The sequence below is a fragment of the Pinus tabuliformis genome, chromosome 5_2 (assembly GCF_031772625.1).
Source record: "Pinus tabuliformis cultivar Carrire ecotype Pingquan chromosome 5_2, CPIR1, whole genome shotgun sequence".
In the NCBI taxonomy this organism is placed as follows: Eukaryota; Viridiplantae; Streptophyta; class Pinopsida; order Pinales; family Pinaceae; genus Pinus; species Pinus tabuliformis.
In genome coordinates, this window is record NC_142306.1 from 937,888,096 (window position 1) to 937,905,505 (window position 17,410).

At 41.9% G+C, this 17,410-nt stretch overlaps 1 protein-coding gene across 3 annotated transcripts in view; it reads right to left on the bottom strand.

The window, feature by feature from the left end:
• Positions 1–3,309: 3,309 nt before the first annotated feature.
• LOC149162355 (alpha-soluble NSF attachment protein 2-like) overlaps positions 3,310–17,410 on the bottom strand; it is a 196,457-nt gene continuing 182,356 nt past the window's right edge. For all 3 annotated transcript variants that reach the window (XR_016261925.1, XM_089437231.1, XM_089437230.1), the window contains one exon: positions 3,310–3,880. Coding sequence is in view for 2 of the 3 variants with exons in the window: in XM_089437231.1 (XP_089293357.1) it covers positions 3,800–3,880 (81 nt within the window). In the remaining variant the exon portion in view is untranslated. The remainder of the gene's footprint in view (positions 3,881–17,410) is intronic.

The window sequence follows — 17,410 nt, forward strand, 5'->3', positions numbered from 1 at the left end:
GATACACCCTCTCAAACAAATACGCTCAAATATTCTAGCTCAAAACACCCCGAAAAGAAATTATGGCCGTAGAGCGAATTAATTTTAGTGAAAGGCTCAAAAATAATTCGATGGCTAAAAGGTTCCATACTCCATTTATTTATATAGAAAATGTGTATCTTAAGTTAGCCAACATAGGGTTTTAGGAAGGAAAGTCCCTTTTTTTTTGGGAGGGGGGCGGGGTGGCGTGGGGATCCTATGAAAAATTAACATTATGTTCGTTGGAGAAGCTTCTACTTGCAAAAGAAGTGCAAACCAAATCCCAAAAGGACCAAAAGAGAAAAAAAAATGATACACCCTCTCAAACAAATACGCTCAAATATTCTAGCTCAAAACACCCCGAAAAGAAAATTATGGCTGTAGAGCAAATTAATTTTAGTGAAAGGCTCAAAAATAATTCGATGGCTAAAAGGTTCCATACTCCATTTATTTATATAGAAAATGTGTATCTTAAGTTAGCCAACATAGGGTTTTAGGAGGGAAAGTCCCTCTTTTTTTTTGGGAGGGGGATGGGGTGGCATAGGGATGGAATTATTTAACAAAAATAAAACTCCCACGAAATCCTTTCTGCCCATTTTAAAATTAAAATTTGGATTTTAAGTTTTGATACCCTTTAATTATTTTAATTCAACCTTTGCTTCTATGATAATTCGCCACATCATTGATTTAATAGGACCACCTTCTTTGCCATACCATTGTGAGGCCATGCCATCACCAAATTTTTCTTTGCCACAACATTCAAATTAATAATATGGTGCCACCTCAGCAACCCTTTGGGGTTTTGAACCATTGACTAGGACTTGCAATTTTGATTGAGCATTTCTCTCAATTCGTGTGGCCATTCGAGATGCTCCATATACCAGTAGAATCAACATGACAAGTAGAATCTACTGACAAGGATCGTAGGGGTAATCTCACTGGTCTACTGCTCCAAAACCTTTAACAAGGATGGGGTGTGTCCATCATCTAGGTAACCAAACCCAAGTGTTAGGGTTTCATCAAGCATCATCTAGCTACATCATTCCTTACATACCTGCTCTTGCTCCCACTGTGACATCAATTACATCCTACACACCTACTTAACATTCTGCACCTGCTCTTGCTCATTCTTTGACATCAATGACAACATGCTTAACACATTATGGAACAATGCTCAATACAAGAAGAATGGAACCTCTTTCTTTCCTAGTAGCTTTTTGTTTAACATAACTCGATAGCCATCTAGGATTATGATTTGGTTTTTTTGCATGTTTCAACCCAATTAATGCTTAGTGTTTTGAACCCTATAAAATCTTCTTTTATATCTACACATGATTACCTCCCCATGCACAAGCAATTGATGCTAACACAATATCCACTTGATACCATAGCAGTGAACAAATAAGTCCACGTGCAAGAGGCATAACTTTCACATGTAAGCTATGATTGAGGCAATCTTCATGCCATTATAAAGCTCTTGAAATGTAGAACAATTTCAACAAAGTGAGAGTTCTTCTTGCAAAGCTTTGACTTCAAAAATGGTTGTTAAAATCCTCAAATGAACTCTGAAAGGTTCTAGATCCCAAATCTCTGAAACAAGACCTACCCTAAAATGAGTCCTACAAACAATAGATCCAACTTTTCCATCCAAAAAATACCAAACTAGATGACAATTATATAATGATCCAATATGAGCCATCGAATGTTGAAAATAGTGGAATCTTCACTTTTTTAATGTCACTGACCTTGTATTTTTTATAAAGTGAATTCCCTTTGAGCATCATCAAAATTTGTGCTCTCTCTTGTACTTGGTTTCTCTCTCTCTCTTTAGTGAACTTGTTATTGAGTTATTTCTATAAAGTTGTGTTTCTCTTCACTGATTCTTCTATTCAAGTGTTGTTTTACCGTAGAATTGGTTTGTTTTTCTCTTTATTGCAAAATCAACATTTCTGTTATTTATGTTCAATTCTCTCCCTATCTCTTGTGAATCTCAATAATTTGGAAACTTCAATATAGAAATATCATGTGAATTCATTCTCTTTTGGAGCTTTGACATCAAATTTCATGTCAATCCATTCATTTCTTGGGGTTTCAATCAATGTTTCAGTAATCGTTATCAGGATAATATTGGCGAGGGAAAAAATCATAATAATTGGGAAAAAATCGTAAAATACAAAAATATTCATTTTTTTTCAATTTATTTAATAACTAAAGCATCTACAACATAAAATAAATACATTGACACATAAATATGATAAAAGAACTAATATATAAGATGTGTAATATCATTTCTAGTGCTACATCACACATAACGGTGAATCATGTCCTGAATAGTCAATCCTGACTCCTGAGTCCCAATTCAAACTCAAAATATCAACAAAAAATATAATAATGTATCTCATATCATGAGTCATAATGTCATATACAATGAAATGAACCAAATAACTAATACCATTGATTTCCTCTGCGCCTCTTGCGAGAAAATGCAATAGCTTTCTCTCTATATGTAGACGCCGGTGGAGTTGGCAATGCACTCTGTTGTGCTCTAGACGTTGAAGAACTATGAGCTATAGGAGATAGACCACATCCTTTACTAGTGACAAGGTAGTCTGGGTAGGTTGTGTCACCTCCTCTTCCTCCTCATCAAAAAATCGGCAAAAAAAAATAAAAAATATTCAAGATTTTTTTGTAATAATTGTGATAATTTCAAGTTATCATGATTATTTCGCAATTTTTTGCGAAAAAAATTCATGTAATAATCAGCAATAATATTGCCATTTTCAAAAAACCGCAATTTTTAGAAATTATCACGATTTTCACAACACTGGTTTCAATACAAAAATAATTCTATGTAAATCCAATCATTCGTATTGTTCAAATAAAATAAAAAATTAAAGTACAATAAAATAATAATAAGCCAACAGAAATATTGACAGATATGGGGCTGTTACAACAATTAATATTCACGAGTACGTAACCAATCAGAAATGCATACTCGAAAACAGAGAGATATGCATAGGCCTCTTTGTTCAAAACTAGAACTTTTACTTTACTAGGTATAGAAAACTGATTTTCCTCGGGCAACAAAACATGGGCCAGAGGATCATTAGATATAAATTTTACTCGTACAAATGGTATCAGATAATATTACAAGTTCCGTATTTATGAGCAATTTATAACTTGCAAAACCTTAAGGCAACGAAGAAATCACAATAAATAAGTTAGAATGTGCTTTTATTTGAATGCCCATTGCACATGAATTCTCGTGGCTGTCCACATTATAAGTCGCACTACAAGAAGCACAAAGGTAATATATTCTGAAGTGAATTGAAGAACTTAAACCAGTTACAAATAAAGATCCTTCATAAATGCATCCTCGTCGACATAAGCCTATAAAGGAAATAATGCAAATAACTTCATTATATAGATCTTCCACCATCAAATGCCCTGGTCACACATGTAATAAACCCATGTGGGCTGCTTGTTTACAAATGAAAATAAAACGATATTCACACAGACTTCTCAGTAATAAATTTTGAGAATGAGGTTTCAAATATAGCACACTAACATGTGAGCAAACCTCTTGTTTAAAGCCACCCGAATATAAAGTCCTTTAGTCCCGATTGTAAATGGCATGGAAGCAACCTCTATCCATAATCAAAGACATGCAGTCTCAAATTTTCAGGTGAATCAAACACCAGTCCATTCTGATGATGTCCACCCCTCCTGAAAAGGACAACATACACAGCCACTAATAATACACACAAGTTACTAGAAAAATTTATGTAAGGTCGTCCTCCTCAACCTCCTTAGCTTTCAAAGCGTTCTTTGCATGAAGTAAGAGGGATGTTTTCCATTGATCCTGTTCCATTCAAATAATTAGTTCATGCAGAAGCAATCCTTGCAATTATTTTTCAAGTATATCATCCGTGGCATCAAATGATACACAAACAATTAATGGATCTCAGATCTTGCATAAATTAGGGTGCTGAACCCTCTTCTATGAATGCTTCATTAAAAAAAACAGTTTTAAATTTCATTTTAACAGATGACATCTTGCATTATGGGTAAACTTCCAATCTACCATGTGTCAAAAGGCAATCAACCTTCTATCTAGTTTTGATTGAAATGCTTCCACTGAACATGAATAAATCTGTCTTTATTTTTATTTAACATGATTTAACGGCACCTTCAATTTTTGATCTGAACGCTTTTGTTGAACATTAAGGCATCATGAGGTGGAATCACAAGAAGGAACGTGTATAATTGGAGAGACTTGAATGTGAATGAATGTCTTTGAATCTTTTTTAACATGAATGAACACCACCTTCGTTTTGTGATCTAAATGCTTCTGTTGAACACGAGGTATCATTAGGTAGAAGCACAAACAGGAATGTGTAATTGGAGAGGCTTGAACCCTGGTGAAAGCAATAGCAGTGCCCCACTTTCACAGATATGATATATCTGTACTAAGCATTTTAAATTAGTTTGAAGAAACTCCATCTCTTATTGTGCTCTATCCAGTGTTTTTGGCCAGTACACATCCTCTGCATAAGCCATCATGTCCATTGCTTAGAACTGGTACCCTTGTAACAGTGTCTTTGAGCATCTTCAGTGCTCCATGGTGTAAGTTCCCCATTCGTCTATGCCATAATTCATTTCGCTCCTTCTCACCATTATAGTTGCTGCCTCTCAGTGCCATTGGCGATTCGAGCTGCAACCTATACAACTTGTTGCTTCGAATCCCAATTTGCTTTTTCCTCTTCCAGCCTGGATGCTTAAGGTATACTTTCTTCCCGATTAAGTATACATCATATCCCTTGTCCTGTAATTGTTGAAGTTTCTAATTTTACTTAATTTAGAAACCCTTCATGCACTTCTTTTGATTTATTCCTACCTACTTGTTAATTTTTCTTTAACAAGTTATTTACAAAGTAAATGCTGAAAATAAACACCAGTGCATGCTCAACATATTACAGATCAGCAACTAAAAGAAACAAGAATAAACACACCACATTATACCATTATTTTTGGATCAATGTCCCCGGAAAAACCCAATGCGGGAAAACCGGTGCGGCGATCTGAGGGTTTTCTTATTAAGCAATATTTGAGTACAATCTGGGTGCCGTAACTGGCCTACCCAACAAAGAATTTCCTTAGTAGCTATACCTCACAGTTTGAGAGAAATCTCCTAGCTGAAATCCCGAAAAACCCTTCCGGCAGCTCCTTAGCACAAAACTGCTCCTGCAACCCCAGCATCTGCCCAATCTGAACTGCGTCAGCCCCTCTCTATCTCACGTTGGCCCTGCGTCAGCCCTAGGGAGCCACGCGTCAGCTACGCTGGCCCTTCTGGTGCTTTGCGCAACACTTGGCTGCCTCTGTGTTAGCCCTTTCTGGGTCTGCGTCACCCTCCTTGGCTGCTACATTGCTCTCCCGACACAATCTCTGCCTTCTCTGTTCCTCTGTACTCAATGCCCCTCAGCTGCTCTCCCGATTACTGGTTCTATCTCTCTTAGCAAACCCCTCTCTAGAGAATAGAATGATATAAATCTGGTATAATCTCCAAGTGACCCTCAAGCCTCCTCTCATACTTTTCCTATTGACATCTCAACAGCTGAGATTAAGTCCCTAATCAACGGATAAGATTAGATCTAGCTTGATCCATGTCTTTTGGACCACTCTAACATAGATTCATATTAATACACAATAATATTTTATTTTCCCTAAGTTTAGACTTAAGGACTCCATTAAAAATATTAATTATTTTAATCAGTGTTGATAATATCGCCGAGATATCGGCGATATTCGGAAATATCGCGATATTTTCGGCGAGCCGTTATATCGTCGACAAAATATCGCGATATTTTCGTCTTTTGAAAATATCACGCGATTTCCGAAATATCGCCGATATTTCGGAAAATATCGCGCGACAATCGAAAATATCGCCCGGTGACAGTAAAAAATTTCTGCACGGCTTATAAAAATCCGATTTTGGTTTTTTTCATATCATTTTCATTTCTGATTGCTGGAGAAGGAAGGGGAGAGCTATGTGGTTGCTGCCAAGGAGGGTTTGAGCGTTCTAGGCCCTAGTATTGATATGCTATTCATGGTAATGTTAAATTCTTAAAGTAAAAGTGACATTCTCCTTAATCTTCATTTTCATCCTTTTACTTAAATTTTTAACATTACCATGAAATGACTCAGGATGTTTGAGAGTGGTTCCGGCCTCATTGGATTTCATATGGAGAAAGTAGAATTTTAGATTTCATTCAAAATGCAGCAGACTTATCAGTTTTTTAGGATTTCAGGATTGGGAGATTGTAATGTTTCCAGGTGACACCACCTGCCCGGGCTACCCCTGCCACCAGTAGAGGACGTGGTCTACCTCCTATAGCTCCTACTTCTAGTTCTTCAGCTTCTAGAGCATAGCAAACTCCACTGCCAACTCCACCAGCACCAGCATCTACATCTAGAGGGAAAGGGAAAGCTGTGGCATTTTCTCGCAAGAGGGGCAGAGGAAATCAATAGGATTAGACTTTAGTTATTTTCTTATGTGCTTGTAAGTTGTACATGAACAATGAACATTGAATATTCAAGAATCAAGACCAAGCATATCACATTCTAATTTCTAAATAGTAAATTTTGATTCTATTTATTTTTTTAAAGTGAACTATGAACTTTGAGAAGTAATTATATTTTAATTTGATTAGATATGCTGCAACCTGCAATTTAATATGGATAAAAAACTATATTTTGGTATATATATATATATATATATAAAACGTGTCCCTCGTATCTTGTTTCCAGGTCGTGTTTCGTATTGAATACTTGTATTTACGTGTCCTCCGTGTCTCGTGTCCTCGTGTCATGTGACTTAGCTTAGACAATATTGATGTATTGTCTCTGTGGAGGGTGGAGTCTGAGGAGCCCCTCTTGGAGGAGTCACCTTCATGGTTAGAGCCAGTGGCAGATGATCCATTAGAGCAGGGGCAGCAAGAGGAGGACTCGGAGTCAGAGGAGCAGCAGCACTCAGAGGAGGAGGAGGAGGAGGAGGAGGGCACTACGGGAGCATCAGCATCAACACCATCTGCTATAGATATAGGAGAGCATAGCCCCATACCTAGCACTCATTATTTGACATTAGGTGCAGAGGCAGGGTCAGGGCCTCCTACTACTAGGGGCAGGCCTGGCAAACAGCCCATCATGTTTTCCCGTAAAAGGGGGAGAGGGCAGTGATTTCAGATAGATAACTGCTAGTTTTATTTGTTGTGCTACATATAACTCATGATGATGAGATACTTTTATATATGTGATGTTATTTTGTATTGGTTCTCCACATTTGAGTCCTTAAATGGACAATTATCAGGGATCAGCAGGATTTGGTATCGCCTTTGATGTATCATTTCTATTTGACATCATATATATCAGTGTTTTCTTCATATTTATGTGCCAATGTGTTTATTTCATGTTGTTATTGCTTTATATGTTTAAAAATCTGAAAAAAAATGAATATATTATGCATTTTTATGCTTGCCGATATTTGCCGATATTTTCGCCGATATTGCCGATAAGATATTTTCTGGACCCTCGCCGATATTTTCCCGATATCGATATTATCAACACTGATTTCAATATCACCTGATTTGTTTAGAATGTGCTCAAACCTTTTCTAGGTATTGGAGATCTCATGTGCCCCAACATCTCCACCAAATTTCGTGGCTAGAACACATTCGATGCTACCCCAAATCAACACTCCCTCTTAGCGAGGACTGTGCTTTAGCAATACTCTTCACTGACTATTACTCTGATCATCCGGCATCGGTACTCGTGCTGATGCTAGGTCTTTCTGCCCAACATCCTCTGCACTGTTGCCTCTTGTACAGCTGCCCATGGTTTTGCCACTGCCACTGCTGCATCTGTACGACAACTCCCTTTGCATCCGTGTTGCTGCTGGTCCTTTCTCCTAGCACTGCATCCGCACTGCAGCTCCTCTCATTAAGCTGCATCGCGCTGCCCACTGCTGCACTGCAACTCAGTTAGTAAGAAGTAAGTAACTGATCTCCCAACTGACCTCCCTGTTGGGCTAGAAACACCCACTAATGCTGAAGCTCCCTCTGCCACTGACAAGTGCTCCCTCTCTCTGACCTCTGCGCTGCTGCAACAACTCCTTGCATCTCACACCATTGCACACCTCGCTGTGCCTTCCTGCACTGGTGCAACACTCCTGTGCCTCTCACACTGCTGCAGCCTGCTAGCTCTGCACTGTCTTGGGTCTCCTGCACTGTAGCTCTCTTTGCCGCTCCATCCGCATCCGTCTCTACCCGACTCAGCGAGTCCTGCTACTCCTCGTCGAGGCTCCTGTAGCAAGGTTTAATCCAAGAGGATGGGTACCTCAAGGATCCTGCGCCTCATCACCTGTAGGCCATTTGGCTACAGCTCGATGTTTCATCACTTCCGCTCAAGTGATGTGTGTGCACTCATGGCACAGTCATCGTCTGTCAAAACTTCCTTCTCTGCCCGTGCTAGCGCTGCCTTAGTCTTGGAAGACTCTCCCTTACTCTTCTTCCTTGGGCACTGGGTCGCATAATGACCCATCTCCCCACAGTGGAAGCACTTGATCTTGGAGAAACCTTTCTTCTTTCGCTTCTCTTGCTTTCCCTCAGATGCTAGGGCCACATCCTCCTCCTCTTGCTTGACCTTGATCCCTTTGTTGCTGCTACCTATCTTTGACTGCTGTCTGATCTCTTCCTGGCGAAGAGCTGCCCACATCTCGTCCCAAGGTAGGAGAGTCCCTCTGCCCAGGATGCTCTGGACAAACACTTCCCACTCTTCTGAGACAACATTCAGGGTTGTCCTCACCATAAGCTCCTGATCTGGTGTCGCTCCTATAGCAGTCAACTGATCTTCGATCTCATTCAGTCCTCCGAGGAAGGAGTCAATCATTTGACCCTTCTTCATCTGATACGACCTCATTTGGTTCTCGAGCAACATTCTTCTCTGCACAAAAGTATGCTGGTACAGGTTCTTGAGAGCCTCCCACATCTCAACTGTCGTTTCCTTCTCAGCTATATGTGGTACCACATGATCCTTGACCCTGTCAAGGATAATGCACTTGGCCCTCGCCATCGCCTCTTCGTACTTGTCGTTATCATTGGGGTCAACTGGGATAGCTATAACCTTCAAGGCGAAGTTCTTGACACGATTCCTATCAAGCACTGATAAGATTCTGGCCTTCCAGACTGCGAAGTTCGATGCTCCGTCCAATCTATCCTAGTCTCTTACCCCGTGTAGTGCCATGACGCTCCTCTACTTCCCTCCTGGAAGTTCTCTGTTCGACTCCTCTGAGTCTCTACTTCCCTCCTGGAAGTTCTCTATTCGACTCCTCTAAGTCTCTACTTCCTGTTTGGAAGTTCTCTTCAGGACTCCCTCTGAGTCCTGATTTCCCTCCTGGAAATCCTTCTGCCACTTGTCGAGATGTCCCCTACTCTGATCGTCTTGTGCAACTGCACAGTTGATCCAGGTCCCTCGGCTAGAAACCCTCGGTAACAACTCCTCTGGCTCTACTCTGTCAAGTATTGTTCTGACTACAGTACCTCACCAGCTCCACTCTGCAATATTTCTGCAGCCTTCTAGACTCCAGCAACTACCTCTCTGTGAACTGCGTCAGCTCGTCTCTGCCTCACGCTGGCTTTGCGTCACCCTTCTTGGCCTTTGCGTTGCTAGAAACAGCTTTTGTCACCTCAGGACAGTTGTTTTCTGCTGCTATTGCTCCACTCAGCTGATGTCTCTTCGTCCTCCTGTGTTCTGCAATCACGCTCTGATACCATGTTGAAGTTTCTAATTTTACTTAATTTAGAAACCCTTCATGCACTTCTTCTGATTTATTCCTACCTACTTGTTAATTTTTCTTTAACAAGTTATTTACAAAATAAATACTGAAAATAAACACTAGTGCATGCTCAACATATTACAAATCAGCAACTAAAAGAAACAAGAACACACCACATGACACCATTATTTTTGGACCAATGTCCCCAAAAAAACCCAGTGCGGGAAAATCGGTGTAGCTATCTGAAGGTTTCCTTATTAAGCAATATCAGAGTACAATTTGGGTGCCGTAACTGGCCTACCTAACAGAGAATTTCCTTAGCAGCTATACCTCACAGTTTGAGAGAAATCTCCTGGCTGGAACCCCGAACAACCCTTCCGGCAGCTCCTCAGCACAAAACTGCTCCTGCAACCCCAGCGTCTGCCCAATTTGGACTGCGTCAGCCCCTTTGTCTCATGCTGCCCTGCGTCAGCCCCAGGAGGCTTCTGCGTCAGCTACGCTAGCCCTTCTGGTGCTCTACGCAGCACTTGGCTGCCTCTACGTGAGCCCTTGCTGGCTCTACGTCACCCTCTTTGGCTACTGCGTTGCTCTCCCGACACAATCTCCGCCTTCTCTGTTCCTCTGTACTCAATGCCCCTTAGCTGCTCTCCTGATCACTGATTCTATCTCTCTTAGCAAACCCCGCTTTAGAGAATAGAATGACTGATTATCTGGTGTAATCTCCAAGTGACCCTCAAGCCTCCTCTTATACTCTTTTCCTGTTGACATCTCAATGGTCGAGATTAAGTCCCTAATCAATGGCTAAGATTAGATCCTGCTTGATGTATGCCTTTTGGACCACTCTAACACAGATTCATATTAATACACATTAATATTTTATTTTCTCTCCATTAAAAATATTAATTATTTTAATATCTCCTGATCTGTTTAGAATCTACCCAGACCCTTTCTGGGTATTGGAGATCTCATGTGCCCCAACCTCCACCAAATTTCGTGGCTAGAGCACATCCGACGCTACCCCAAATCAACAGTAACTGGGACACTGAAATTAGATTCATCCCTAGTCCTGGCACATGCAGAACATTAGTGGCTCGGATGTCAGTTCCTGCTTCCGTCTGAAAAGCTATGATGTCTCTCCCTACTAGAGTACATTTTGTTCTGTTTCCCATAGCTATCTGGAAGTCCATCTGTTCTTCTTGATAGCTCGAGAAATCTTCTCGTACTCCAGTCATATGAGCTGAAGCCTCGTTATCAATGTACCATACATCTGCTGATGCTGAATTAGCTAAGCATGTGAATTCTTCATCTAATCTGGGATATTTTGAGTATCCATAGTGTGCCAATTTCTGACGCTAACCTATCTCAGCAACTGCTGTAGGAAAAAACTGCGTCCCACTTGAATTAATCCTCCTTATTGAATCTTCTGTTGCACTGTTCCTTCTACCACTAATGAATTTCGACTGGAAAAGACTTACCTCTCTGTCGGCTCACTCAGAGAGAGTTTTCCCACGAAATCCAATCTCTTTGGTTTGAATTGCTCAATCCTCTAGGAGATTCAAATTTCTACCCTTGTAGGAATTTCGAATTCCCTTCTTTTCTAAGCATTGGATCTTTCGACTTTTCTTTTCTGCTTCTTTGTAGCTCTGATACCATGTGAAAATTTCTAAAATGGAAATTTCACTGCAATGATTAATATGACTTCTTCTACTTATTATTTTAGAGATAAGTTTACTATATTCTTACGACAAATATCGAAACATATTCTACTGTAGCCTTCACAATTAAAACATTGCAGAAATTAAATGTAAGGAAAATGCCAGCACATATGTTGGATGGTGTTGTCATTGATGTCAACCCATGGAGTTGACTGGGTTTGACTTTGACCAAAAACACCAGTCATTGATGTCAAATGTTGAGATTGCAACAAGATGATGGAGCTTAGTGAAAAGAGTCGCCTTCACTAAGTGGGCCTGCAGGCAAATTATGGCGCAAGTTCTATTTTTGATCACAGTGTGGATGATCACAGTGTGAGTGATCACAATGTAGGTGACCAAAGTGTGGGTGACCACAGTGTGGGTGATCAAAGTCTATTTTTAGACTGGCTGTCAAAAATAGAAAAGTCAAATATTATTGTCTCATAATAATATTTGGACTATAAACTTGATCTTATTCTCTTGGAGCACTTCAGTTTGAGCTACAGAGGTGGCCCATGCAGCTGTCAGATGGAAGTACGCTTTTCTTATGAGTCAGTTGAGTTGTTGCATGCATGACTTCAGTTAGAACTCAATCAGTTGAGTTTGGTGGAGTTGATTGTGGAGTTGATGGAGTTGTGTTCAGTTTGACTTGGTTAAACTAGTTGTAGTTAGTCTAACTGCAGATAGACTAATGATGAGTTGTTAAACTAATTATTAACTCATAATACAACTATAGAATACATCAGTTAACTCAGTTGCATGTCAATGCATGTTCAGTTCAGCAGGGACAGGTGTTAGAGAATCAGATTGCTATCAGTTGTGACTATAGTTGTGCATCAGATCTTGCACAATCAAGGGATTGAGTATGCCAATGAGTTTGCTCATGTATTTGCCCAGTTTGTAGCTTCTGCTCACGTCTTACACATTGTGAGTGATTCTTTGGAGGTGAAATACGAGTTTGGTAGACCATTCTCATTCATTCTTGAGCAAGTATTGAGCAGTGGAGGCAGGCAAGCAATGGAATAGATTTGGAGATCAGATCTGAGCTGTATTGTGTGTAACAGGTGGAGCTGGTACTGGATTGCTTGTGATAAGCATTGTACTTTGTAATGTTACATGGTCTCAATCATTAATATACAGATAGTGTGCGGTTTTTAGCGAGATGCTTTCCCCCGGTTACATACTGTGTTAATGTGTGAAAGCTCTTGATGTTTTATTGTTATTGATGCTGCTATATTGATGATCAATGTAGAGGAGCTTATGTATTGTGTATGTATTCCGCAATAGTACATGATCAGGATAATCTCCATTGAATATGTATTAAATTATTCAAAATTTCTACATGGTATCAGAGCTGTTGATCATCAGATCTACTATTCAGGAAGTGTTTACATTCTATTTCTTCAGGCAGAGTCTGTAATCGGGCCAGGTAGCCTCTGGATTCATCCTTCCTTTGGAAGGTGAGATATCTGGTGAATGCCCATACAGTCAATCTCTGTACGAGAAATATTGTGTTCTCACGAATCTTAGATCCGAGGCGGTTGAGTTGGTTGCTGGTGGAATTCGAATTTGCAACAGTGTTTTCTTGGTGACAACGCAGCAATGTCTTTCAACGGATTGCGATTGGAGTATGCTCTTGAGGGCAGCTCAAACTATATTGCATGGAAGGACAGGATGGAGGCAGTATTGGATGATAACGGGCTGAAGGAGTTCATAGAGACGGATGTCCCAAAGCCTACTGATGCTACTCAAGCTGATGCTTGGCAAAAGAAGACCGCAAAATGTCGAAGGATTCTGTTGGAGGGCGTGAAGGATCACATTGTGTCCAGCCTCCATGGAAAGGCTACTCCATATTTGATGTGGAAATCATTAACAGAATTATTCCAAAGCAAGATCGATCAGAGGAAGCTGACGCTCAAAGATAAACTCAGAAACATCAAATGCGAGAAGGGTGACAGTATTCCCAAGTATCTCACGAAGTTCACTCAGTGTCGAGATGAGCTGGGAAGTGTGGGGGTTACTGTCGATGATGAGGACTTGGTGAGCTTGGCTCTCCTTGGTCTTCCGAAGAGTTGGCATTCCTATCAGGACTCTGTCAATGGTCGGGAGAAATTGCCAGGATGGGAAAGAATATGGTCAGATCTTGTGCAGAAGGAAATCAGGCGGAGTACCAGGGACGGATCTTCGTCAAAGGGCGCTGATGAAGAGAATTGTGCTTTGGCTGCCAAAGCAAAGAAAGGGAAGAGCAAGAAAGCTTCTCAGTCTGGTGCGAAAGGCAAGAAGCAGGATATGTCCAAGGTGAAGTGTTTTCACTGTCACCAGCAAGGACACTATGCCACTAATTGTCCGCAGAAGAAGAAGAACAAGCAGGCTACTAGATCTTCAGCAGGAGAGGCTCTAGCCTCACAGTTTGAGCTTGATTTTTCATTGATCGCATGCTTGGTTTCAAGTGTGATGGGATCAGTGTGGTTCTTGGATAGTGGTGCGTCTTTTCACATGACGGGAGATAGAGATTTGTTCTCTGATCTGGAGGACAAAGATCTTGGAGTGCACATCGAGATGGGCGATGATGGTAGATACATTGCGACCGGTATCGGTACCATTTCCTTTGAGAGGGGGTCTGGTAAACCCTTCGTATTGAAGGAAGTCATGCATGTTCTAGGATTGACGAAGAATCTCATCTCAGTGGCGATGTTAGAAGACAAGGGGTATGATGTTGTTTTCAGCGAGGGAAAGGCTTTCCTGCGCAGCAAGACAACTGGTGAGAACCGGAAGATAGGGGTTCGAGTGAGGAACCTTTATCAGTTGCATGTAGATGGATGCGCAGCAATGGCGGGCAAGGCAGAAGGATTGGTGAGCCGGGATGATGGCGAGTTGTGGCACAGGAGATTAGGTCACCTTCACCATGGAGCCTTGAAGATACTGCAGCAGATCACTACAGGGCTTCCTAAAGGCATACTTGTGCAGTCAGATCAGTGCAAGGGGTGTACTTTGGGGAAGTTTGTGAAAGCCACCTTTCACGAGAAGGATAGTCGTGCCACGACGATCCTTGAGGGAATTCACACAGACGTGTGTGGACCTTTCTCAGTTGCTTCGACAACAAAACACAGGTATTATGTGATTTTTGTTGATGATTTCTCTCGTAAGTGCTGGATCTTCTTCATGCAGGAGAAGAGCGAGACATATTCAAAGTTCTGTGAATTCAAAGCACTGGTCAAGAAGGAGTCGGGGAAGAAGGTGAAGGCTCTTAGGAGCGATAATGGTGGTGAATACATCTCGGACGAGTTCAAGGATTTCTGCAAGGCAGAAGGGATTTGTAGAGAGCTCATAGCTCCCCATAACCCACAGCAGAACGGGGTAGCTGAGCGGAAGAACAGAACGATTGTGGGTGCTGCACAAGCAATGTTGCATGATCAGGGCCTACCCCTTCACTTGTGGGCGGAAGCATGCAATACAGCAGTTTATGTGTAGAATCGTTGTCCTCATAGGATACTTGGCATGAGTACACCTGAGGAGACTTATTCTGGTAAGAAGCCTGATCTTTCTCATTTGAGGATTTTTGGTGCTAACGTTTACATGCATGTGACGAAGGATGCCAGGAAGAAGTTGGAGCCGACCGCAGAGGTTGGGATATTTGTGGGGTACACTGATACGCCCCACAACTATCGTGTGTATTTGCCAGACAGTGGTAAAACTGTTGTGCGACGGGATATAAAATTTCAGGAGGAGAAAGCCATGAAGTGTTCGCTTGAGAGGGAGCTACACTTGCATGCAGATGAGGAGCTATTAGTTCCTAAGGATGAGCTTCAGGACCTAGATCAGCCATAGGACGAGGTTCATGGAGTGGAAGAGACCACTCATGCAGCGCCAACCATCAGAGGGCGAAAGCGCTTGACAGAAGCTGAGCGACTGGCTCAAGATGCAGAGAAAGTTGTAGGACCACCTACAGCCCAACGCAGGCAGAGACAGTCACCTGATCGGTACACTGGATACATGGCTCTGATGAGCAAGTGTGTTGTGACTGAGCCATCCTCTTTCGAGGAAGCTGTGAAGGATCCCACATGGGTAGACGCCATGGTGGAAGAGTATGATTCTGTTGTCAGAAACAGTGCATGGGAGATTGTTCCTAGACCGGAAGGGAAATCAGTGGTGGGTTCGAGATGGATCTACAAGGTCAAACAGGCAGCTGATGGGAGTGTGGAGAAGTACAAGGCAAGATTTGTTGCCCGAGGCTTTTCACAGATAGAGGGGATCGATTATGAGGAGACCTTTGCACCTGTCGCAAGGTATTCTTCCATACAGACGATTCTTGCTCTCTCAACGCAGATGGGATGGCACATTCATCAGATGGATGTGAAGACTGCGTTCCTCAATGGAGTCATTGAGGAGGAGGTGTACATTGAGCAGCCCGAAGGCTTTGAGGTCTTCAGCAATGAGTCGCATGTGTGCAGGCTCAAGAGAGCGCTGTATGGGTTGAAGCAAGCACCACGTGCTTGGTACACACGGATAGACAGCTATTTCACAGGACTTGGATTCTCCAAGAGCGAGGCGGATCCTAACCTATACCAGATTGTGGTGAAGGGTAAGTTGCTTATCATTGTACTGTATGTTGATGATTTGATTCTAACGGGTGATGAGATGTTGATACTGTCATGCAAGAAGGATCTTGCTACAGAGTTTGAGATGAAGGACTTGGGCCTCCTTCACTATTTCCTAGGATTGGAAATATGGCAGCGCAGTGGTGGACTGTTTGTTTCTCAGGGCAAGTATGCTCGGGAGATACTAGAAAAGTTCAACATGCATGGCTGCAAGCCTGTTGATACTCCTCTTCCTGGAGGTTGTAGGAAGGAGGATGCCACTTCGGGAGAAGAAGTGGATGCCACTGTTTATCGATAGTTGGTGGGGTCGCTGATGTATTTGGTCAATACACGACCTGATATATGCTATGCAGTTAACCAGCTTTCACAAGCTATGGTTAAGCCTACCAAGCTCTTCTGGAAGGCGGGCAAGCATGTATTGCGCTACTTGAGAGGCACATCGGGATATGGTTTGTGGTACAGACAGGAGGATGAGGTGAAGCTATGTGGCTTCACGGATGCAGATTGGGCAGGGAGCCCAACGGACAGAAAGAGCACATCAGGAGGGGTCTTCAGTGTTGGATCAACAGCAGTTTCTTGGTACAGCAGGAAGCAGAGATCCGTGGCACTCAGTTCAGCGGAGGCCGAGTATATGGCAGCAAGTTTCGCTGCATGCGAGGCTATATGGATGAGGAAGATCCTGGTTGGTTTGTTCGGTTCTCATTTGGATCCTACTGTGATTTACTGTGATAACCAGAGTTGCATTAAACTCTCGGCTAATCCTGTATTTCACGATAGATCTAAGCATATTGACATCAGGTACCATCATATCAGAGATTGTGTGCAGCGGAGGATCATGTTGCTTTCATACATTCCAATGGAGGATCAGGATGCTGATATTCTGACGAAGGCTCTCACCAGGAGCAAATTCGAGTACCACCGAGGCAAGATAGGGGTTGCTGATAATCCATATCTTGTTGAGAGGGAGTGTTGAGATTGCAACAAGATGATGGAGCTTAGTGAAAAGAGTCGCCTTCACTAAGTGGGCCCGCAGGCAAATTATGGCGCAAGTTCTATTTTTGATCACAGTGTGGATGATCACAGTGTGAGTGATCACAATGTGGGTGACCACAGTGTGGGTGATCAAAGTCTATTTTTAGACTGGCTGTCAAAAATAAAAAAGTCAAATATTATTGTCTCATAATAATATTTGGACTATAAACTTGATCTTATTCTCTTGGAGCACTTCAGTTTGAGCTACAGAGGTGGCCCATGCAGCTGTCAGAAGGAAG